General features: G+C 52.8%; 1 protein-coding gene across 2 annotated transcripts; it reads left to right on the top strand.

Annotated features, from left to right (window-relative positions):
* The first annotated feature begins 228 nt into the window (after window positions 1-228).
* On the top strand, window positions 229-21,932 carry Wnt9b (Wnt family member 9B). Of its 2 annotated transcripts, XM_006247530.5 has the most exons (6): window positions 6,495-6,665; window positions 8,712-9,666; window positions 10,801-11,063; window positions 15,310-15,566; window positions 16,939-17,204; window positions 17,929-21,932. In XM_006247530.5, the coding sequence occupies exons 3-6, from the start codon at window positions 11,038-11,040 to the stop codon at window positions 18,400-18,402; spliced, it is 1,023 nt and encodes a 340-aa protein (XP_006247592.1). In that variant the 5' UTR covers window positions 6,495-6,665; window positions 8,712-9,666; window positions 10,801-11,037; the 3' UTR covers window positions 18,403-21,932.
* The last annotated feature ends 1,078 nt before the right edge of the window (window positions 21,933-23,010 follow it).

Below are 23,010 nucleotides of genomic sequence, written 5' to 3'. Positions count from 1 at the left end.
CCAGGGTCCCGCACGTTTCGCCCTCTGTGCGGGAGTGGGCGCGGCTCCAGGTGAGCACTCACCTGGGGAGGGGCGGGGCCTAGCACTGGCCCATCCCACAACGGGGCGGGCAGAGCTCCACGAAGCCTATGGGGCGAGGGGCTCGCCGGTTGCGAGGCTCCCTCCCCTGGCAGCTCGCGCTCCGCCCCACCCGGGGTTTAAAGCCCCGCGGGCGGCTGGTGGCGGTGCTAGGAGCGCCGAGTGGCGCGAGGAGATGCAAGAGTGCACCCGCTGCCGGCAACATGCGCCCCGCGCCCGCGCTGGCCCTGGCCGCGCTCTGCCTGCTGGCGCTGCCTGCCGTCGTCGCCGCCGCCGCCTACTTCGGGTCAGTGCCCGTCGCGTCCCCGCGCTCCGCACGTCCGGTCCCCGGCTCGGGTCCCTTTGCTCAGGCGGGACCCCGATCGCCTTGCGGGCGCATTTCGCTCCCCAATCTCCGTCCCTCGTTCTCTGAGCTCAGACTTAATCTCCCTTTCTCGAGTCTACCAAGTCTAGGTCCCTTGTCCCTCCCGGTTCTTCTGCCGGGCGGCTGTCAGACTACAGCCAAAGCCCGGAGCTCGGCTTGCGCAGGGGATCCTGGCCTGACACACCCCTGGTACGCCCTTGTCTGTGCCAGTTCAAGCGTCGGTCCCGGCCTCCCATGTCTTTTTCATATCCTTTCTCGGTACCCTCTCTGTCCCCATCCTGGGCTCCGTCCAGCTACACTCTTTGCTTACGATTCCTGTATCCTTCGCTTTCTCCCTGCAGAGCTGGGACCTGGACACCTGCCTGGGTGGAGGGATTTGGTGGGTAGGGGCGGGGAGGAGGCTGAGAGTTTGGCTGATCCAAGGACATGGGAGATCCCGGGACCGCAGGGCACACTAGTTGGAGGCATAAAGAGCTGTACTGTGAGGGAGTGCGACCAAATTAAGCTCCCGAGCTGATATGGATAGGGTTTATGGCAAAGAGACGGAGAGAGGCCTATTTGGGGGTGTCCACGGTTAGAAAAACGATAACAGCTTGTGGTGATACCTGGAGAATAGGACAGGAACCTCAAGGGAAATGGTTGGAAGGGAAGCAAAATGGTATTTGTCTGCAAATGTCTTTTCTGACCCCGAATGGAAGATACTTGGTGAGGGTTGGGGGTGGATGGCAGGGGTCGTGGATTTTAAAATCACCTCAACCCAAAGCAGGCTCCAAATGCTTAACTTTAAACGTTGCCTTTTCCTTCCAGCTTAGTCAAGCAAGGCTCACAGTCCAAGCAAGCAGAAGCTACTCTCAGGAAATCACAGCAGTGTGCCAGGGTCTAGGGGGCCACCTCACAGGCTGGAATGAGGGATATAGGCTAATTTCCAGGTCGTGACCTCTGGCTAAAATGCACCTGGGTTATAGGCAGCAACCTCCCTGAAATATATGGGGAAGGGCTCGTCCGTCTCCGTCCTAGTGCGGATCCCTGTTGATGAAGAGCTGGGAAGACCGTTCAGTTCCTGGGAACTCAGTGTCTCCTTTTGACACACCCCCAGAACAGCAGACATGTTCATCCCTAAGAACTTGCCCCAGTGGGCATGACTGGAGGGAGAGGACACAGGCTCTGAGCCTGTCACTTTCATGCTTTGACTGCTTCACTCAAATACTCTGCTTTGAGTGTCTGGCCTGCAGAATGTGGCTAGAGTGTCTGAGGTTAGCGCATAGAAAGCTCTTAGAACAGAGGCTAGCACTACATACAGTAAACACTCAGGTAATGCTACTGAGGATGCCGGCAGAGGAAACCAAGAGGGTTCTGGGTATCCCAGGAGTCTCTGTGAGCTGGAATAGAGGAACAACTGACCCCAGACTGTTTCCATGATTCTTTTCTTTCTTTGGGTTTATGGTTGGAGGCAGGAGTGAAGGTCTGATGATGTGAGAAGAGAGAGGTCCCAGGAGACCTGGACCACCCTGGCTGGTATACTGAAAGGGAACAGATTTGGGGGCTGGGGAGCAAGGGACAGTTTTGTAAGTAAGAGGAAAGATGGTTATTTATGTCCAGAGCGAGAGTGAGGGGTCGAGTTTTGGAATCCTTCCTCGAAAGATCTGAAAAGGTACACACAAGCCTCATGCTGTTAAGTGTTTGGGCCCAGAGAACGGGGAAGGACACATCAGGGGCAAACTCTCCTGTGACTTAGTTGGCCCGGGTTTCCTAGCTTAGCATGAGCGAGCGGTTGCTCCCCGTCATCCACACCTCAGTGAGACTGTGAAGCAATGTACTTATCCCTCCTTAGGTCACTTGCCTTTGAAATCTCATTTCTAAGTATAACATGAAATACTTTCTTTTATTTCCTGATGAAAGGAAATTCAGCGATCAGGAGAGCAGGTGACAGCAATTTTGGTACCAATCTTTTTGGGATCTTTGCAGTCAAAGACTTCAGAGTGAGGAATGACCAACCCCCTGCTTCAAAAAAGGTCACATCTTACCCCCATTTTTCAGATCGCATGTCCCCCTCCCAAGCCACGGGGAGCAAGCAGTGGCTTTTGCTGCCCACAGCCTGATTCAGTGGGTGGCAGTGATGATGTAGCAGGGCCTATAAATCCCTCTTGCACAAAGCCCCTTCTCTCAGAGGCCCCTCAAAGCAATTTCTGGAGTGGGTAAAAAACAACCAGAAAGATCCAGAGGTGTCACACGGCAAATTGGTGGGGAGGGCAGGATAGAGGCCAAGCCTAATGTTTGTTCTGTATAGGGAACAGCCTTCTAAGGTATCCTCGTGTGATGTCTGAGGGAGGCAGCTGCTGCAGGGGCTAGGGGTTGGAGAGTGGCCTCCTATTCCCAATCAATGGATTCTCTCAGACCCTCTTGGCCACAGTGAGAGAGGCCACACATTCAACAGTGAGACAGGCAGGATTCCATCACCTTCTAGTCCATCAGGTGGGCTCTTAAAGGACAGCGATAGGACAGGGGGTGGCTGGAACGCCAAGAACAAGGTTACGCTGAGCACTTGGTATGTCATAGGCTCCCGGTGGGACCACTCATTGCTCATCCTGCACACCTGGTCTTACTGCCAGTGACAAGGTCCCGATGTCCTTAATCACTGATGCCAGCGAGATGAAAAACCTCAGCCTAGAGTCACACAGCCAGCAGCAGGCAAAGCTAGGATTCAGACCTGAGACTCCTGCTTTCACAGCCTTTTCTGATCTGACCCTAGAGAAGAGAGGAACTCAGCCAGAGCAGAGGCTGTGTGCCTGCGAGGGACAACTGAAGTCAACTAGATGACTCTTCAGTAAAGTCCTTGCCTTGCAGGCTCAGATCCCCAGCACTCATGTGAAAAGGCTACGTGTGGTGTGGTGGTGTGCCTCAGTGTGGGACAGGCTGAGACAGGAGGCTTCCGGTCTCACTGAGCAGCTAGTCTAGCCTCATTGGTGAACTGTAGCCCAATGAAAGACCACGTCTCAAAGAGGAAGAGCGTTCTTAAGGATGGCACCCATAGTTGTCCCTCTGGCCTCTGAAAATGTGCATACAGGAGCAGTTTCTAGTGACAAAGATCCTGGGATGACTTAGGACAGAGTTGGGTGACAGGACCTAGATGTGTAGAGCCCAGTAGGTAAGCACTATGCTTGTCTGTCAATCCAGGCTAAGGCACAACACCATGAGGAAAACCTGAGCTTCCAGGTCTGTCAGGTTGGGGAGACTTGGGATCTCTAGGTGCTAAGGACTCTGTAGACAAGAGACTTGATCAAAACTACACAATGGATGTCTTAGGGCCAAGACTAACTTGGCCTCTGAGCTCTGTCTTTCCCCTGTTGTCACAGCACCCTGGGATAGCCTAACTGATCAGCAGTGGGCCAGTGTAAAGACTGTTTTTCTGCTGGGCTGGTCGGTCAGGTGTTGTCCTTGTGGGTCCATGGAAGAAACAAAACATCACCTTTATTTTCTCCCAAGTTCCCGTTACATATAATATTCATTTAAAGAATGCTGTCATAGGTCTTTAAAATCGTTACACTTTATAATCACTTTGAGGTGACCACAATTAGAATATATTTGTAGGTCGTGTTTATTGAGATCCACCGGTAATGTTGCACATACCAATAGCTCTTTGCCCTTTATTCCTGAGTTGTATTCTATTATATGGGCACGCCACAATTTTTTTTACTGATTCCACATCTGATGGGTGTTTTAGCTCTAGTTTTTAGTTATTCCCAACATGGCTGGTGTCAGCATCTATGGACACCCCTTTTGTGGACATAATGTTTCCATTTCTCTTTGGTAACTACCGGGGGTTGGGTGGGTGGGGACTGGATTGTTGGATCACCTAGTAGGAATATTTTTAATCTGTAGGGGGTGGGGGAGCAGTTTCCAACATGACTGTGCCATGCACACGGGACTGTGTAAGCCTTCCAGTTGCTCTGTATTGCCAGCCCTCATCAGTCTTAACTGATACTATTTTGTAGCGTGTGTACTAGTGTCTAACTGTGGTTTTCATTTGTGTTGTCCCATTGGTGAATGGCGTGTTGGATGGTTTTTCATGCGATCATTAGAATACCTGTTTTTTTTTTTTTTAAATTGGTTTGTCTTTCTATCAATCGAGTCTAAGTGTTCTTCCGAGTCCAGTATACCGTCGGCTTTTTCTTGTATGTATGCCTTTGATCCGTACGTCCCCTTTTAGATGCTCCACAAACTCCCCCTTAACACGCAAGCCTTTGAATTAGGGTGCTCAGTGTAAGGGGCAGACCCAGGCACACTACTTCCCACGTGGATGTTTTTAGTCAGTCAGAGGCAGAGTACCGCAAAGTCCTTAACTTCGTCCTTCTTTTCAAAAGTCGCTCCAGCTATCTGGGTTCTTCGTGTTTTCACACGCACAGTTTATCACCAGCTTGTCAACAACTGCGCAAAAGCCGGCTCGGATGTTGATCGTGACTGTCCTGAATCTAGAAATCAATTCAGGAAGGACCAAGTAGGCCGTTTCCCCAACAACCCTGTCCATCTGCACGTGGCTTTGTAAGTTGCCTTCAGCAGTATTTTGTAGTTCCCAGTGTGTATTTCTCTTGCAGTGTTCTCTTATGTGGGGAACGGGAATGCGGGGGGGGGGGGTCGAGATAGGGTCTCGGGTAGCCTAGGCTGCCTTCAAACTCCCTGCATCCCTAAGTCTGTCATTAAAATTCTGATCCCCCCTGCCTCATCCCCCAACTCCACAAGTGCTTGGAGAGCAGAGCAGCACCACCACACCTGGCTTAGGTCTTACAGATACGTTCTTTAAAGTGGTTTTCATGCTTAAAGAGTGTCATTTTTATTCCATCCCCCTCCCGAACTTTTAGAAGTGGGATTGAGTCCTAAGTAAAACAGGGCAAGAGGAAAACAGATAAAGGAAAAGACCAGTCCTCCTGGTAAATATCGTGGTGTCTAAGGGAAGGACTTGAGGTCAGCTGCTCCTCCTGGTTGAGCTGTGATCCCAAGTGCTTTAGATTTGGGCTCTGGGTCAAACCAGCCACCTCAGTGAATGAGGGAGAAGTGGGCAGGGGCAGGGGAGGGGGAGAAGCAAAAAGGGATCCTCCGCTGGAAGACCTTCATCTGAGCATGAGATATTAGTGCCTTAGAGACTGTGTACTAAAGCAGGGCTGGTCTCAGGAAATGGTCCATATCACCAGCTAGAGTCGGTACCAACCTAAGCAAGACAAGAGTGGTCAAGGCTGGGCTCTGGTGCAGCAGTTCTCAACCTATGCTAGATGTCAAAGGACCCTTTCACAGGGTGGCCCAAGACCATCAAAAAGCACAAATATTTATATTATGATTCATAACAGTGGCAAAAGCACAGTTATGAAATAGCAACGAACGTAAGTTAACGGTTGGGGCTCACCACAACAAAGAGAACTGCATTAAAGGGTCACAGCTGTAGGAAGGTTGAGAGCCATTGCTCTAGGGTAAGGGTACTGGGCTAGCTGGATGTGACGGTGTGCAGCTTTGCTCCCAGCACCTGGGAGGCAGAATCAGGAAGATCTCTGTGGACTCGAGGCCAATCTGGTCAGGATAGTGAGTTCCAGACCAGCCAGGGTTACCAGACTCCAGGCTAGGCAGCATTCATATCCCCCAAGGAGACTTACTAGATGGTGCCGGACATTTTCACTTCAGGGTAGGAAATGGGCTAGTTTTTCTCTCTCAAGGCTGTCGTGGGGGGTTAATTACTGCACACAGGGCTGTCCTACCACTGCCCACGTTGGTAGAGCCCTTGTCAAGCCCATGGGTTTCATTCCCTGGCAGTGCCTGCCTTCACAAGAGCATATAAAGTACTGTGAAACGTTACCTGTATCTCACACCCTACAGAAAGCAGGCAAGAAGTCTAACCGCCTGCCTTACAGCATCCCATGTTAAGCGATGCTTTTGGCAACTTCTGTTCCTTTCTCTCTACCTCTTTCTCCCAACTGTCCTCCACCTGGGAGCAAGCTGAGTTTCTTCCCATGCTCCTCACATGATGTCTCCCCACATGATGTCATGTTGGCTTTGTGATGTTCCAGGAGGGAGTTGCTGGGCCGGTTATCACCTTATACAGCCCAGTGGAGAGAGCTTACAGAGACCAAGTGCTCTGCTAAAGTCACACAGCGCGTGGCTAGCTGGGCAAGATTGAAGTCCATCTAGTCTGCGGGAATGCTGGGTGACTTCTTTGCCTCTGTCTTGTTCTTCCCGCTCGGTAGGCTTGTCTGGACCCGGCAGCTGGGGCCTCCCACTCCTCCACTGTGCCCTTCCTTCACTCTCACATGTGCTGCACCTTTCTGCTCTTGCTATCCAAGTCTTCCCAGAGAACCCTGTGGCCAGAGGTCTTAGGGCCTTAGGTCTTAGGCCTTTGATGTCAGCCCTGTACAGCAGTGACAGTCTAGGTGGAAAGTACTCATTGCCTCTTGCTGGCCCCTGTTCTCTTGTGCCCCCCTCTATGCCCATTACAACTGCTCATTTACAGATACTTGTACCTCACTAAGGCCTGTACTGTTTGCTCCCTAAGCTCTCTCTGTCAGCATGGGATGTGAGGAGGAGTAGAGGGCAAGCCTCAGGCTTCTGGGGTCAGCCACTTTGGGCTTTCCAGAGTTTGGGTTACCGATAGAGGTTTGTGAACCTATGGTTCACCACGTCACCGTGCGAGGCTGCGCACGCGGCTTTAAAGAAAGAGATGGGTCAGCTTCTTGACTAGTCCTCAGCAGGTTTCCAAGGAAACTCAGGTACATATCCATCTCAAGATCTGAAGTTCAGAGGGATCTGGCCCAGCTCCTGGGGACCTCCCAGGGGCTGCACTTGAGGTCTGAGTGACTGGAGCCGGAAGGCCCTGAAGTCTGCTGCTGACCAGAGAATGCAGAGTAACCATGATGAAGGCAGGGGTGGTGGGTATGACCGCAGGCAGGCTCCTGAAGAGCCCTGCTCTTGCCCAATGTCTTTCCTAAAGGTTTGCATGTTCAGAGGTGGTGGTCCCGCAGCCTGTGAGCCAGGCTGTGGGGGAAGCCATTAGGATGAGTCCTGGGGAGCCTAACGGGTAAGCACAGACTGAACAACAGGAGCTAATGCAGCCAGCAGGAGTCTGAAAAACATCTGAGCTGAGGGAGAGGCTAGCTGGGGATAGCCACTAAGGTTCCAGAAGCCATGCTAGCCCCCACTAAGGAGCTCACCTACAACTTGGCGAACCAACCATGTAGAAGTGAAGGTACTGCATACGTGAATTCGAGAGAAGAGGACGATGGAGAGAGGACTGCCAACCAGGACTTCCTGGGAGACACTCAGTGCCCAGGAGTCGCCTTTCCCACTTCCAACCTCATGGAGTCAAGTGCTTTCAAAGGCAGTGGCCAGAAAGGTTCCTAGGGGACACAGGGCTTTGCAGGCAGGAGTGACAGCCTGAAGATGAGTGTGGAAGCAAGACTGATGCAGGCCTGACAGGAGGATGGGAGAGCCTATCAGGGCCCGAGGGGAGGGGAGTGGCCCTCTGCTTCAGCCCTGGGAAGCTCCATTGCCAAGGGAGCATCTTAGACTCTCTCCCTCTCCAGGCTGCCCAGGGCTTCTTTAGGTGGCTATCTGGCCAGGTGTGGGTGCCCCGCCTCTGTTTAGAGAAGACAGTCATAACCGTAGACATCCCTGGGGCCCACAGAGGAAAGCGACACCTATGCCCGAGCCCTTGCCACCAGAGAAGGCTGTCGTTTATCCGGAGCAAGCATTCGCAGGCGTGGATCTTCCCAGCCTGAGCCTCTGCCCGTGGGAAGAGGGTGCCAGCCAGAGTCGGGCAACACTCAGGAGCCTGCCAAGCTGGTGAGCTGGTCAGGATGCTCTAGCTGAGCCACTCATCCTGGGAGCTAGGATCCCACAGTTAGGATGGAGCCGGGGGAGGGGGGGCTGTAACCTTGCCCCTCCCCCATAGCGTCCACCTCGTATTCCCTGATGCTGTTCTTCCCAGAGCCTGTGAACCCATAAAGTTATGAAAGCTTGTCTTTAGAGCTAGGCTAAAGACTGAATTTATTCTCATTCTCGTCCTTCCTTCCTTCCTTCCTTCCTTCCTTCCTTCCTGTGTGTCTGTCTCACTCTCCCCCTCCCTCCTCCCCTTCCTGCCTCCCTCCCTCTCTTCCTCTTCCCCCATCTCCTATAAAATGTAGTTCTTATGCATTAACACTCACTCTTTCACTTTAATATGGATGCACAGGCCACGTCTGCTAAGCCTTCTTTTTGTTCTTTTTGTTGTTGTTGTTGTTGTTGTTGTTTATAGACGGGATTTCACTGTGGAGCACTGGCTGTCCTGGAACTCATGGAGATCGGCCTGCCTCTGCCTCGATAGTGCTGGGATCAAAGGCGTGAGCCACCCCTGCTGGGCTCTAAGACTTGTTTCTGTCTTGCAGCTGACGAGACTCAATTTCAGACCAGGAAAGTAGCCTTTTAAATGGGGGGTTTCCTCTCCCTAATCGAGATCCCATTTCCTAATCTTCCCGTCTATCCAGGAGGCCCAGGGCAAGCACTGAGAGGCCTTCTTCTCAAACACCCAGTATGTTGGGTTTTGTGTCCTCAGCACTTCAGGTACTGGCTGCAACAGCGGCTAGCTTTGCCTCCTAGAAACTTTTGTGTTCAGTCAGAAACTTCCAAGAAATCTGTGGCACATCCCATCTTTGCCACGGACACCTGGGATGACAAATCCTATATGAATTTCAATGGCACCAGACCTTCCTTCTCTTACAGCCTCTGTCACCCCCAGAAGTCACCAGGGCAAAACATTTGGGGCAGAGGAGAAGGCTCTTCTGACCTCCTATGTCACAGTCTCAAGGATGTCAGACTGTACCCAGCAGAAGCCCTGAGAAATGCTCGTGATTCCAGATTTTCAGAGACTAATGACCCCAAGCTCAGGACTCGCTTTGGGGACCCTCTATGGTCACTATGTCACCTGAGCGATGCATGCCAGGAACAATGGCTTCTGTCTGTGCAGAGGGAGGGGGCGGGCTGTGGGAGTGTTTCCTCTGCAGATGTTGAACCAGCGGCTCTAAATCAGGACAGTGAGAGATGTAAAATGCTCTCTGTATGGCTGGCTGCCACTACCCACTCAGCCCTGACAGCGGCTCCCAGATGCCATCCTCAGCTCACAGCCTGGGAGTCAGGAAGTGTAGAGACAAAGCCCATAGCTGGGCCAGGCTCTCTTCTCTCTGAGGAGGCACCCGGATCAGCATGAGATCCAGGTAGGAGGTTGTGCCAGCTCCATTCCCTCAGTTAGGCAGGTTAACATTGTGGAGACTACAGGGGGTGGAGTCCTGTGCCTGTGGCTGTTCCACCCTGAAGGATGCTTGGTGAATGACAGAATGAGACAGCACAGGAGTTAAGGCCAGAAAGACTGTAGGAGAGGCTGGAGGAGTTCCCACCAATCAACTAGGCTTCGAAACAGATATCTTCATGAGGGAATTGCAAGGAATCCCAGGAGCCTCAGGAGAAGGATCCAAAGACAAAGAGGGGTGCTGCTGCCCAGAAGGGCATGAAAAAAAAAATAGAGGCAAGAAGCCTGAGGTGGCTGTTAGATTCCTTCTCTTAAGAAAGACTAACCAGTGTCCAGGCAGGTGCTGTCCCCATGGAGCTGCTTCTGGCTGGGAAGAGGAGAAAGAAGGGGGGGTAGTGTGTGTGTGCAGGTCTGGGGGGTGTGCCCAGGGGTGTGGGAGTGTGCCAAGGCTCAGACAGGGCCAGCATTGCCCCCCCCAACATGAAAGCACAAAGGGAGTGTTGACCATGCAAACGGCCCCACAGCGGAAGCTGTTATCAGGAGCATCTAATGGGGCTCCGCAGGGCTGAGGCCAAGGCCCCGGGCTGCCCAGACTTTCCTGATTCTAAGGCAGCGAACAGCCTGCAGTTGGCATGGACTCTGGTACCAGGCTCAGCTCCTTACCCCTCAAACTAGATATCCTGGCATTAATCTTGTACCATGGGCACCACCTGCTTCTCCCCATCCAACTTAGCCACCCACATCCTGGGACAGCCTCAGTTGGAGCCCATAGATCACCTGGAGCAGAAACAGCTAGAGGAACAGCTGTCTTCCCTAGCTTAGAGTGCCCCGCCTCCCTCTGCAGCTGGTGAGATGGACCTGGGCAAGGTCAGGTTGTCAACGGAGAGTTCAGCTACATTTTTGTGCCTTGAGCAGCCAGGATGATTCAAAACTGCTCTCTCTGGTTCACTGGACTGTTAGAGAGTTTTCACGATTCTTGGGTCCAACCAAGTTCCTTACAGGTTGTGAGTTTTGGGGAGGCAGGACCATGCCCTTTTATCTAGCACTATGTACATAGTTGGTGCTTAATAATAAAACCTTATCTTGTGTTTATGTGTGCCAGAGACCGTTCTAGGGACTTCCCAGGCATTAGTTGACATGATCTTATCAACGGCCCCGAGAGGCAGAGATTGCTGCTGTCTTCCTCTCACGGACCAGGTGCCCAGAGGCACAGGGGCCTTGCCAGCGTGTATGCTTGCCTATGGAATGGAATGAGTCCAGAGATGGCATCCCTGAGGTCGCCTCTGAATGAGAGGAAAGCCCAGGACCAGACTACTCAGGGCAGAGTGTTTTGGGAGACATGAGGCTCTGGGATTCTCCATGCTGGTGAGCGCTCTATTTCTTTCGGAGGGTTTTGAGGGGCCCCTGGGGTCTATTGGAAGTTTTCTGCTGCTTCTCTAAGGGCCATTGTGATGGGGCAGCTTTAACCAAACCTGTGGATGGGAAGAGTGAAAGGAGGAGGGACCGAAAGGGCCTGGAGTGGACAGAGAATGTCCTAAAAGTCAAAGCCAGAGGAGGCTTCTCATCTCTCACCAGCGAGAGAGTGCTAGGAACCGTGGCCCCACGCTGTGATCCGAGGGACTCAGCACACTAGTGATAAGTGGAAGGACACTGGTCACATGGACTGTTGTTTAGTAAGGAAAAGGAGAGGGCAGGTGTCCGGTGGAGACAGGAGACAGGAGTGGGAGCCCAGCTGGGCCAGAGCAAAGGCAGCCTGACGGGGTTACCACCCCAGTGGCTCAGGGGCACGGGAGTCTGTCTGGCAGAGGTCCTAGAAGCTGCTGTTGCTACTGTCCCAAAGGCTACTTAGAAAGCTTATAAGCTCCACCCCCTCTGTTATGTCCCATCCTGGTCACAGGTGAGATTGATCCCTGTGTGTTTCTGATGCGTACAGAACAGCGCCGTCCTTACAAACACCCTGTGGTCTTAGTTTCTTCAGTTGTCGGTTTCATTCCCAAATGTCTCAACTAATGTGTGTTTGGTCAGAAGGTGGAAGCCTTGAACTTAGTGCCAGATACTGTAGCAACTGGCTACTGCACACTGTAATCTGCAATGCCCAGGATTCTTGTGGGGTCAGGAAGAACCTTCCACATTGGGTACAATGGGACAGGTGAGCAGAAGGGACCTTAACTGGCTCCGGTAAGGAAATAGCCAAGCCATTCTCCATTCACTGAGGTGGTACTGTTTCTTCAAAGGTACTATTTCCCAAACTGTAACGTAGTAACCACATCAAAGTGACACTGAGTTCTAGGAGCCCTCCTAGGCCCTTTTGGGAACCCCATGAAAATACTGGGGAGCCTCTTCTGAGAGTATCTCTGGGTTGACTGGGGCTCAACAGGGCCGGAGGCCTCTGTGTGCTTGGCTGCCCTTTCCTGACCATTAATCGCTACTAAGTGTCATTACCGCTAATAAAATTAACGGACTTTATACTGAGCTTCTGGAGCCATCAATCTCGGGGCCTATTACATGAAATTAAAAAAGCAGGAGCCCGTTGATGAGTGGGAGAGCATTTACAGAGCCACAAGTGCAGCCTGTGGAATTCTGTTACTCCGTAGCCAGCCACAGCATGCTATAACAAAGGACAACAATCTTAGGGAGACCAAGCAACTATCAGCCATGAATTCACAGTGTAAGTGTGTCAAGCAAGACGAGGGTGACCCTTGGGGAGACTCTGGGACCAGGGCCGGAAGTGTTCCCTGCACTCTCACCTCTGCCAAGCTCAAAGAATTTGGTTCCTCCTTCTCCCTTCTTGGCTCAATCTCCTCTGTTTCTGTTCTGGGTCTCAGGCCCAGTCTTGCAAGGAGAGAAAGGAAGAGACAGCAAGAGTGTGCCCTTATCCAAATGCCAAGCTCCCAGGGAAAAGGCAGCTTGGATTACCAGTTCAGTGCTGATCTAACCAGGAGACCAGAGCATCAGGGTCACGTGAGACACAGTTATGGACGAGGACCATGCAGCAACCACGGCGCACAGCAGGAACCAGTGGCCAAAGGTCCAATCACGTGTCCGTAACACTTTGAAGCCCCCAGTAATAGGCACTCAAAAAGTGGCATGTATGTTGTGTGTGTGTGTGTGTGTGTGTGTGTGTGTGTGTGTATGTCACAACAATATAATGAATGCAGTGTTTTAATACATTGTTATAGCATAAAATATCATAACGATAAAACAACAATAGCTATCCCTTTGGTTTTTTTTTTTTTTTTTTGTTTTGTTTTTTTTTTTTTTTTTTTTTTTTTTTTTTTTTTTAGAATATTGAAAGTAAATCCTAGCTAACGCTAGGTAAGCAGTTTGCCACTGACCTGAGTTACACATCAGTTTTACAACTTGCTGTGTAGCTCAGAATGACTGTGGACCATGGCCACATTAAAGCCGTTTCTGTAGTACTGATGGTTGGGCCCAGACAAGCACCCTATCAACTGGGTACATTCCCAGACCTCCTTCTCTCTCTCTCTCTCTCTCTCTCTCTCTCTCTCTCTCTCTCTCTTTCTCTCTATGTGTGTGTGTGTGTGTGTGTGTGTATGTGTGTAGTGGGGGACAGAACCAAAGTTATCCTTCACACCAGCCTCTGGTATGGAGGAGAGAGTCTTTTGGAGGTTCCATGACCGTTGACCTGTGTTCCCAGCAATCCTGGAGTTGCCCTCCACACTGGAAACCATTCAAGGTGGGGCCTCACCAGTAGAGCTGACCTCAGGCTGTGCTCCTTGCCTGCCCAGGGTCAAGCTCTGAGGGTTTCCTGCCAAGCTGCAGGGAGGAGTCTGGGTCTAGGCCTGGTGGACTGGAAACTTACCCATTTGCCCCCTGATTAATGTTTAACGGGCGGCTGTGCTCACTGTGTCTGGGAGGGGAGCCTGGTCCAGGCTGGGCTTGGGGGAGCCGATAGCATCTGTCTGTGCTCAGTGTTTCGGAGATAGGCTCCACGCCGGGTTGGGCGCACCTGATAGACTTGGAATCTACAGGGGCACCTGGGGCCTTGCCAGAACCTCCACCTTCCAGTGAAGCTTCCTACTTCTCGGGCAGACAGAGAGGCTGTGGCATCTAGCCAAATGTCCCGGCTTGGGCAGGTGACTCCAGCAGCAGAGCCATGCCCTGAACTCTGGGATAAGGACCTCTCTGGCTACTCGAGGGCTTGGCCAGGGCACTTACCCTTAGTCAGTGGCACAGGAACAAAAGTGACAAGTTCCGCTTCCAAGTGGAAATGTTGACAACCCCCGTCTGGTCCCACTTGGGCTCTTCTACCCTGGCTGAGAGACAACTTTCCCAGAGAGAAGTTGTTTTCTCTACCTTGGGTCTGGTGATGATGCAACCCACACAGGGTGCCGCAGGGTGGGGGGGGGGACAGCAAACACCAAGCACTGTCACAGAGAGGTTCTGGGAGAACGGACAGCCCTCATTTCTGGACCACACCTTGTCGCTAACCAGTTGTGCCTACCATCCGAGCCAGTGATCACCTCCACACAAAGCCTCCAATACCTGTCAAGATGAAGGGAGACACTGCCTACTTAGAGTGTAAGGTATCTTGAAGGGAAGAAAACTCTAGCCAGAAGGAGTTTGGCTGGCTTGACTTTATGCTTTCTATGCAATCCCTACAGCACCTCTGGGGGATCAAGGGTCATGGACGCCAAGGAGGAAGCTAAGGCTTCAAGGATGCCATTAGAACATGACAGGATTGGGCTTAGAATTTGGCAGCCTGACTCTGGAATTGATGACTTTGGATATAGAACATGAAGTCTGATCCCAGACTCACTCCCTCCGTCCTTCCCTCCCTCTCTCCCTCCCTCTCTTTCTCCTTCCCTCCTTTCCTCCCTCCCCTTCTCATTCTTCCCTTTCCCAAATTTCTCTTTATACCAAGCACTACTACATGGCCAGGTGGTTGATGATCTGCCTGGGACCCGGGAAAAAGCTAGACCAGCATGGGCTCACTTGAGCAGCTATAGAACACAAGGGACAGAGAGATACAGAGACCTTGCTTGGCTGGGTGTTTACTCTGTCTGCACCCCCTGTGCTTAACCCCAGTAGCAAGGTGGCACTCCCCTCCGGGAAGCAACTCATCCTACCTGTAACATCTCACATGTGTGCACAACAGAAAAGCTGCCCAGGAGATGGGGCAAAATACACATCTCTAGGCCCTGATCCCAACCTATGGAAACACTCAGGTGCAGGACTTGGAAATCTGTTTATCTGAAACAGATTTTGCTGTGTAGCCCAGGCTGGCCCTGTACCCATAGCATTCTCTTGCTTTGGACCCTCCAAGCACAGGGATTGCAGGCATGTGCACCCACACCCAGCCTGACTGCACGTCCGCTAAGCCCTCGGGATGACTTTTTCAGTTGGGCAAGCCAGCGAAGGAGGGTAGATAAGCAAGGCAGAGCAGAATCTGGAGAACTTGGCCTTGAGGGTCTGTACCATTCCTTGGTCTTCTACTCTTAAAGATGGGTACATAACCCCCATGGGACTGGCCTGCCACCCAAGGGGACAAAAATGAAGACAGCCAATTTCCACCCCTGCAGGATGGTCAGCTTTTGGGTCCTCCACGGGCAGGAACCCTAAGGCTCATCTTCCTTCTCACCCTCTCCAGCCTGACCGGTCGTGAGGTCCTGACGCCCTTCCCAGGTCCGGGCACAGCGGCAGCTCCGGCACAGGCTGGTGCCCACCTGAAGCAGTGTGACCTCCTGAAGCTATCCAGGTGGCAGAAGCAGCTCTGCAGGAGGGAGCCTGGCTTGGCCGAGACCCTGCGGGATGCTGCACACCTGGGGCTGCTGGAATGCCAGTTCCAGTTCAGGCAGGAGCGCTGGAACTGCAGCCTGGAGGGGAGGACCGGCCTGCTCCAGAGAGGTAGGGAGGAGGGCAGAGAGGACTTGGAGGGAGGAAGAGGATTGGTGGGAGGTCGTGGGCTTGAGATGGTTATGCCCAGGCCTTGTTTTGCTGGGGCACAGTCTGAGGAGAGACCCGGGGAGTTAGTAGGCGTCTGTTGAAGGTGGCAGTTTGGGAGGACAGAGGAGCAAAGGAAACACAAGAGAGGAAAGGACACATCGTTCCCGGAAGAGATGACAGAGGAGGTGGGTGGCCCCAGCCACCTACTAAGTGGTCCAAATGTGCAAGCCAGGCGGATTCCTTTGTCCACACACTCCTCTGTCACTGCTCATCACATCTGTTGATGTGTCATCCCCTCCTTCCCACCTGACTCCCCCTCCTTCCTCATCCTTCCCCACCCCTGCCCATCCATCTGCTAAGCATCTGCAGAGGTCCACAATGAGCCAGGCTCACACAGCCAGGCTGGAGGCACAGGCTGAGCGCAAGCCGGTTGCCCTTGGAAAGTGCATCCTCTGGAAAAAGAAAATGGGTCACAGCGTGACTCCATGGTCAGGTGGTGTTCTTCATTACTGCTACTGTTCTTTGTTTTGGGGGAGGGGGGACTAGGTTCCTGTAGCCCAGGCTGGCCTGAAACTCACTATATAACTTGCTTCGAATGCTCAGCGATTTGTCCTATTTCCTGAGTGCTGGAGTTATAGGTGTGAGCCAACCGCCATGCTTGAAGCTACAGTGGAAGCGTTTATAGAAACGCAGTGATGTAAGCAGGGGTGGCCAGCCTCCCTCTAGGCCAGCTTCTCTCCTCTGCAGGGGGTTCTGAGGGAGAGCCAGCAGCCTGCTCCCCTCTCTTTTCAGCTGTCTGCTTTTCAGTGCCCTAGATCCTCTGAGGGCAGAAGGCTGAGGGAAACATGTTTGGGGCATCTTCCAACAGTGTGAGCACAGTGGTGGTCCCAGCACTGGGTAGATAGATGTCAGGCAATACCTCCAAGACCATTCTGTCTTTGGGTCATCTACAGATGGTGGCAGAGGGCATTTGAGAGGCACTAGACAGCTTAGAAGTCCACAGAGACAGGTTGTCTAACTTGTCACAAAAGCATTTGAAGTTACGATGGTTGTTCAGCCTCAGCCTGGTCCCGTCCCAGGTGCCAAGGTTGATTTTTTTGCATAAATCATTGAGATTAGCAGCTCTGTCATGCTGCCCTCTGAGAGCCGAGAATGTGCTTCAGTGTAAATTGGAGGCCATCTAGGGGGCAGCTTTCAGCTTGGCTCTGAGGGATAGGTAATAGGGCGAAGCATTACACAGCTGTAATTCTCACACTGCGTCAACTTATCTGCTATAAATACCGCAAAACTCCCACCTTCAGAGGGCCTCTGAGCTGCTTTTCCTCCTGCACAGGCTTCAAGGAGACAGCCTTCCTGTACGCGGTGTCTGCAGCTGCCCTCACACATGCGCTGGCCAGGGCCTGCAGTGCTGGGCGCATGGAGCGTTGCACCTGCGATGACTCCCCAGGCCTGGAGAGCCGGCAGGCCTGGCAGTGGGGCGTGTGTGGTGACAACCTGAAGTACAGCACCAAGTTCCTCAGCAACTTCCTGGGGCCGAAGAGAGGAAGCAAGGATCTGAGGGCGAGAGCTGACGCCCACAACACCCATGTGGGCATCAAGGTGAGAGAATACCCTCCCTACTGCCCAGAGGACCGTGCCAGGCAGGGATCAAGATCCTCGGGATGCACTCAGCACACAGATGAATTTCAGACCCCCTCCAGTGAACCTTCTCTGTGTAGTCCTGGGCACCAGGGGCACAGAATCCTGGGTATCATCACGGTTGAGCCAGGCTTGGCATCGTGCCTCGATAAGACAGGATTGTGTTTGGAAAGGAGCCCTCATTCCAAGGACACAGCCAGGATCATTTGACAGCTTTGATATGACAGCCATCAGGCTTCCTCCATTTTGTGAGGAGAGGAGGTCCAGAGAAGGAGAGGGGCTTAGCTGAGGTTACGCAGCCATGAGAGATAACGAGTCTCTAGGTCTGTGGAGTGAGAGGGCGGGGGGGGGGGGTTGGTCGAAGCTCCAATTCTTTTAGGAAACTGGGGTGCCGCTGTGTTCAGTCGTGCAGGCTGAATACTCCAGAAGGACTCTGGGCCAAGGGGGAGAGCTGTTGGTTGAGATCTGGCCCACACTGCCCTTGCCCAGGTGTGCACTGCTTAGAGGAAGAGAAAACGTCCCCGACTTTACGCAAAAGGTCCTTTGAGGGTCTTAGGTCATCGTGACCCTGGCTCTGTCACCCTCACATGGGCCTCCCAACCTCTTTCTCCTGTTGACTTCTTGGCAGAATTGGCAGAGACAGGCTTAGACCCCTGACAGGCCTCTACCCTGGCTCTCTCTGCAGGCTGTGAAGAGCGGCCTGAGAACAACCTGCAAGTGTCATGGCGTGTCAGGCTCCTGTGCTGTGCGGACCTGCTGGAAGCAGCTCTCCCCATTTCGTGAGACTGGCCAAGTGCTGAAGCTACGCTATGACACGGCTGTCAAAGTGTCCAGTGCTACCAATGAGGCCTTGGGCCGTCTGGAGCTGTGGGTACCTGCAAAACCTGGTGGACCTGCCAAAGGGCTAGCACCTCGGCCTGTGGACCTGGTCTACATGGAAGATTCTCCCAGCTTCTGCCGGCCCAGCAAGTACTCTCCGGGCACAGCAGGCAGGGTGTGTTCTCGGGACACAAGCTGCAGCAGCCTGTGCTGCGGGCGAGGCTACGACACCCAGAGCCGCATGGTGGCTTTCTCCTGCCACTGCCAGGTACAGTGGTGCTGCTACGTGGAGTGCCAGCAGTGCGCACAGCAGGAGCTTGTGTATACCTGCAAACGCTAGGCCTCGACCAGGCAGGCGAGACCTGGACACTGCCGGGACTCCGAGGAGCAGTGTGGAAGCACGCACCTGCCGATGCACATGCTGTGCACAAGAACGGGCGACTCATCTCTCTCCCCACAACAGATGGTCAGCCAGCCTTCTGCCTTCCCCAGCACTCAGCAGGGAGAAAGAAAAGTCCTGCCTTCTGGTCCCAGGATCACCAACCTGGTTGAGGACTTGGGGCTGGAGAACAGACAGAAGGGGATCTTTGAGGACCAGGGTAGGGCAGGAATGATGCTGTGTGGGAAGAGAGAAGCAACCTCTTATCTCAAGGCCAACAAAAACTGGGAGGATGTGGAAGAGGGGGGTGGAGTCAGCTGGAGTGTGAGGTCAGGGCATCCATTTGGGCATGGCTGATCTGTTGTGGTCCCACTCTGATGGCAGAGAGCTCCGGGTGCTACACACCTGCCCTGCTCTTGTGGCTTTGTGCACTGGAGACTGTTTGGAATGGTTTTTTGGAAGCAAGGGAAACCTTTTAGGCTTGGGTGGGTTGAATCACAGAGCCCATGCCCTGAAGTCTTATGTCCTAGCACTCAGGGCTGCCTCCTTGTCTCCTTGTCCTGAGAGGCCCCCACAAAGCCCCTGAGCTCTGCTCAACGAGACCCCTGATGCATCTAAGAAGGGTTCAGGAGCCAGTCTCCTTGGTAAGACTCAGATATATGCAACTAGGGTTGAGTGAGGAGATGGTGACCGTTTCTCTTTTCCTTGGTGGCCCAAGGAAACTTTGATCACAGCCCAGAGGACAGAGAGGTGCTGCCCACATGCCTGGGAGAGATATGACAGGCTCTGTATTGAGACCCCACCCTGGAGTGTGCCCTACCAATTCCTGTGACCAGGGTCCCCTAGAGCTGCAGGGCCCCCATACATGTTAGTAACACATAAGAATGAGTGGTTCATGGGGCACAAGTCCACTTACATGCCCTGCTCTCAAAGATGCTTTTGCAGGCTTTTTTGCCCTGGCCTAAGTCCTTGCCAAGCCTGCCTCCTCAATGGTCCTACTCATTTACTAATGGCCAGGCACTTGGGCTCCCATCAGGAGGACCAGAATGACTGCTGGTGAGCCCTTCGGCCATTTTTAATGCCTCCTACCAAGGCCCTCTGTGAAAGGAGAGGAAGTAGTATACAAGTATAGGCTCACACATGTGCACACATGCGCACACACGCACACACACACACACACACACACACACACACACACACACACACACACACCTGCCAGGCACAGACATTCCAAGGAGCAGTGTGGCATCTTTCCAGCCCAGAGCAAAGACCTCACTGAGGTCGCTGCTGGAGGCTGTGTGCTACCCCAGGTCAGGGCCCAAGGCCAACCAGGAGGAAGTGACCTCCTTTGGGAAGCCTTTAGCCACTTGGCTGGCTGTGCTGCACCCTTCTGTGAGCTTCCTTCCAACCCTGAAGTATGTCGAGGTTACCACCCCTCTAAGGGAACAGGAAGCTTCAGAATCAGTGCTCAGCGCCATCGGCCCTGCCGGCTCCAGGAAAGAGGCTCTGTGGTGGAGATTTCCACAGGTCAGAAGGGGCCACGCTCTCTTCTGTGCCTCAGGGTAGCATGAGGATGCTGGGAAGATCTTTGATGACAGAAGGTCCAAGGAGGAACCACAGTGACCCGAGACCCTTCTCTGGAATGACTTTGTTGACTAAAGAAACCCATCCTCAGCTCGTCAGGAGGCAAAAACAGATTGAGAACTGCTTCCCACTGAAGGAAGATGTGTTCCTTGGCAACCCAAGGCGTCCCTCTCCTCTAGGACCTCTAATCCTGTTCTGCTTCGAGGGTACAAGGCAAGAAGGGAGCCTGGGAGAACTTGGGAACTCGAACACCCAGATCTATGACCTGTACCCTGACTCGATGGCCAGGAGGGCCAGGGGTGAAGGAGGGTCAAAGATGAACTTGAAGTTGAGGCTGAGGCTGACCGACCATTAAGGCCGATGCCCTAAGGCACCCTCAGTCAGTCCTCTCCCTCCCTTCTCCTTTCTTTCTCCAAGGCCCTGCTCCCCCTAAAATCCCACCACAGCCATGCTGGGGCCCCTCAGACCAGAACTTTAAGGGAGATATTACAGGGTGTTTTCACCTACCTCATACATATAATTATTAGAAAATAATTTATGTAGCTAAGAGATATGGGAAAGTATTTATGATATTTATATAGCTTCTCTTACCCAGAAGCCTCTGGGGAAACACAGCTGGGTCTGCCTCTGGCCTCGCAGAGCTGGATGCCACATAGCTGAGAGAGGTCACAGGTCCTGTGTCTTACTCTGTCTTGGAGTTCGGGAGCACACATCCCCCCTGAGATGAGCCCCGTGACACTGAGCAGGATTGTCCCTGTGAAGTCTGTGGATTCTCTGCCTCTGGTCCCAGAGGCCTTTCTGCTCTGGCCAAAGGATTTCACCCATAAAGGACAAAAAGGATGAGTACATCTGGATTTGTAAAGCACTTTCCATCTTCAGAAACACTTCTCTCTCTTCTCTCCCTTGGTTTCCCCCGGTTCCTTATGAGGTTAGGATAGGTGAGGCCACCTTACAGTTACCGCTTTCCAGATTTGGCCCAGAGATGGGGGCCTGTGCTCAAAGTCACACAGAAGAGAACAGTGAATGAATATTGACTTGAGCATGCCCCAGGAACTGCCCTACCCTGAACCTCAGAGTCAAAGCCAGCCACTTTCAGTGTGAACCTGGAAGCTAAGGAAAGGTCCTTGCTGCATGTGACACCGGTCTTCCCCCACGGTTGCAATGTTAGTTTCTCAAGCAAGCTGAGTTTCATGTCCCCAAAACTTGGACTTCCTGAGAAACCTGGACTGACAAGGACTCCATGGAGACCATTCTTAGAGAGAGTGTCCTGCAGCCCACATTGACCTCCATGACCAGGCCCTCGCAGCTCCTCGCAGCTCGTGGGTGACTTTTGTTTCTTCTCTTTTGTGTTTTCTTTTAAAAGTGACTTGTTTCCTATTGGATTATTAATTTTTTTCTTTGAAAATCAGTCACACTGGCAAATGGGACCTTCATCCTGACCTGGCTGCCAGCATAGGGAGCTACACCAAACAGAATACATGGGGATCTCCAATTGGCCCAGTGTCCCCAGCCCTTCTTGGAGTCATACAAGCTCTCCCATTTGGCTGGCTTTCATGAGCATGCAGAACCTGTCCCCTGGTCTAGAGAACACCAGCTATTCTGGCACCCTCCGTTTGTCTGGTAGACAGATTACTACACCGAGTCTGTCTTTCTTTCCCCCCCTCAGCAACCCACGAACTTCCATGCTTCCTGTCTGAGCACCCAGGAGAACCCCAGTGGAGCTCTTCTTTGCTGAGTGCTGAAACAGCCATCTCACCTCCCAGTGATTATTTAGGGAGCTCCTGATCATGCCAGGGGGACGCTCTGGGTGCTAGGGCACAGCAGTGCTTAAGAGCAAGTTCCAGCCTCATGGAGCTGACAAGCCGCCGAGGAGCAAGCTACCAAACCATTAAACTATGCACTGGTCATTTGTGCTTCTGTTTTCGTCGCAGTGGTTTGGTTATGAGTGAGCTCATGTGTGCGCATGCTACGCGGCTGTGGGCGTGTGTGTGCGCGCGCACGCGCAGGTTTTTAGAAGATGTCCCCCATCGTGTTTTGCTTTGTGAAAGTCCTGGGGATCAGCATGTAGGCCAGGTTAGCTGCCCTCTCCATGCTGGAATTAGCAGTGTATACCATCCCCATGCTGGGCTTTTTCATGTGGCTCAGGGAGTTGAACTCAGGTTCTATATTTGCATGATAGCCACTTTACTGGTGGAGCCATCCCCCAGTCTTATTTGTCCTCTCTTGTCTTGGTTTGTGGCAATATTTCAGCCAGTAGAGGCTGCCACCTGCCCCTGCTGAGGAGTAAAGGTTGTGAGATAGGAAAGCTCCTCAGGGCCACCGGCAGGCAGCACAGCAAACTGAACCCAGATCTGCCAGCCTCCTCTCGTTTCCACCTTTCCTCTGGGCTAGGTAGGGCAGGAATGCACCCCTTGCTATGAATTCTGGGTAACCCAGGCTGTCCATCAAATCAGACCGGGCCGCCCATATGCGCAGAGGCCCCACTCTGCAGCCTACAACTCGGGGAGGAGGCGAGCAGTCGAAACCAAAGCGGGAGCCTTCGGGAATTTAGGACCTGAAAGGAGAAACAAGAAAAATGTTTCAGCTCCAGAGTCCCAACTTCAGCTGTGGTGCTTTCCCAGCCTGGGCTGGAAAGCCATTGCATCCTGGGGATCTGGTACAAGGGAGGTGGAAGCACGAGTAGGGAAGGCAAGCCAGCAGAGAGTTCTTATCTCTTAGCTCAGACCCGCCCTGTGCCCTGACCCAGCGGCTCTTCAGTCCCACTGAAGGTCACATTGACTTACCGGGGGTCCTCCGGGATGGAGGCAGCCCTGAGGGTACCCATGTTTTCCCCTGTATCCCGTCCTAACATGTTTGAGGCCCTGTGCTCTTAGGCATGGATTCCAGCTGGTTCTGAGCTAACGACAGAAGGTTCCACACACAGTAGCAGGCTTTGGTTTGTACAGGGCTTTATCATCTGTTTCGCTTGAGCCCCACCTGGTGCAT

This window comes from Rattus norvegicus, chromosome 10, assembly GCF_036323735.1.
Source record: "Rattus norvegicus strain BN/NHsdMcwi chromosome 10, GRCr8, whole genome shotgun sequence".
NCBI classification, from domain to species: domain Eukaryota; kingdom Metazoa; phylum Chordata; class Mammalia; order Rodentia; family Muridae; genus Rattus; species Rattus norvegicus.
The sequence above is the reverse complement of the archived record's forward strand: the minus strand, read 5'-3'. Positions and strand labels throughout refer to the sequence as shown.

Coding starts and splice junctions, on each gene's coding strand:
- Wnt9b (XM_006247530.5), top strand. CDS start 11,038: ATGAGGCTCTGGGATTCTCCATGCTG. Junction 15,567..16,938: donor GACCGGCCTGCTCCAGAGAG/GTAGGGAGGAGG, acceptor CCTCCTGCACAG/GCTTCAAGGAGACAGCCTTC. Junction 17,205..17,928: donor ACACCCATGTGGGCATCAAG/GTGAGAGAATAC, acceptor CTCTCTCTGCAG/GCTGTGAAGAGCGGCCTGAG.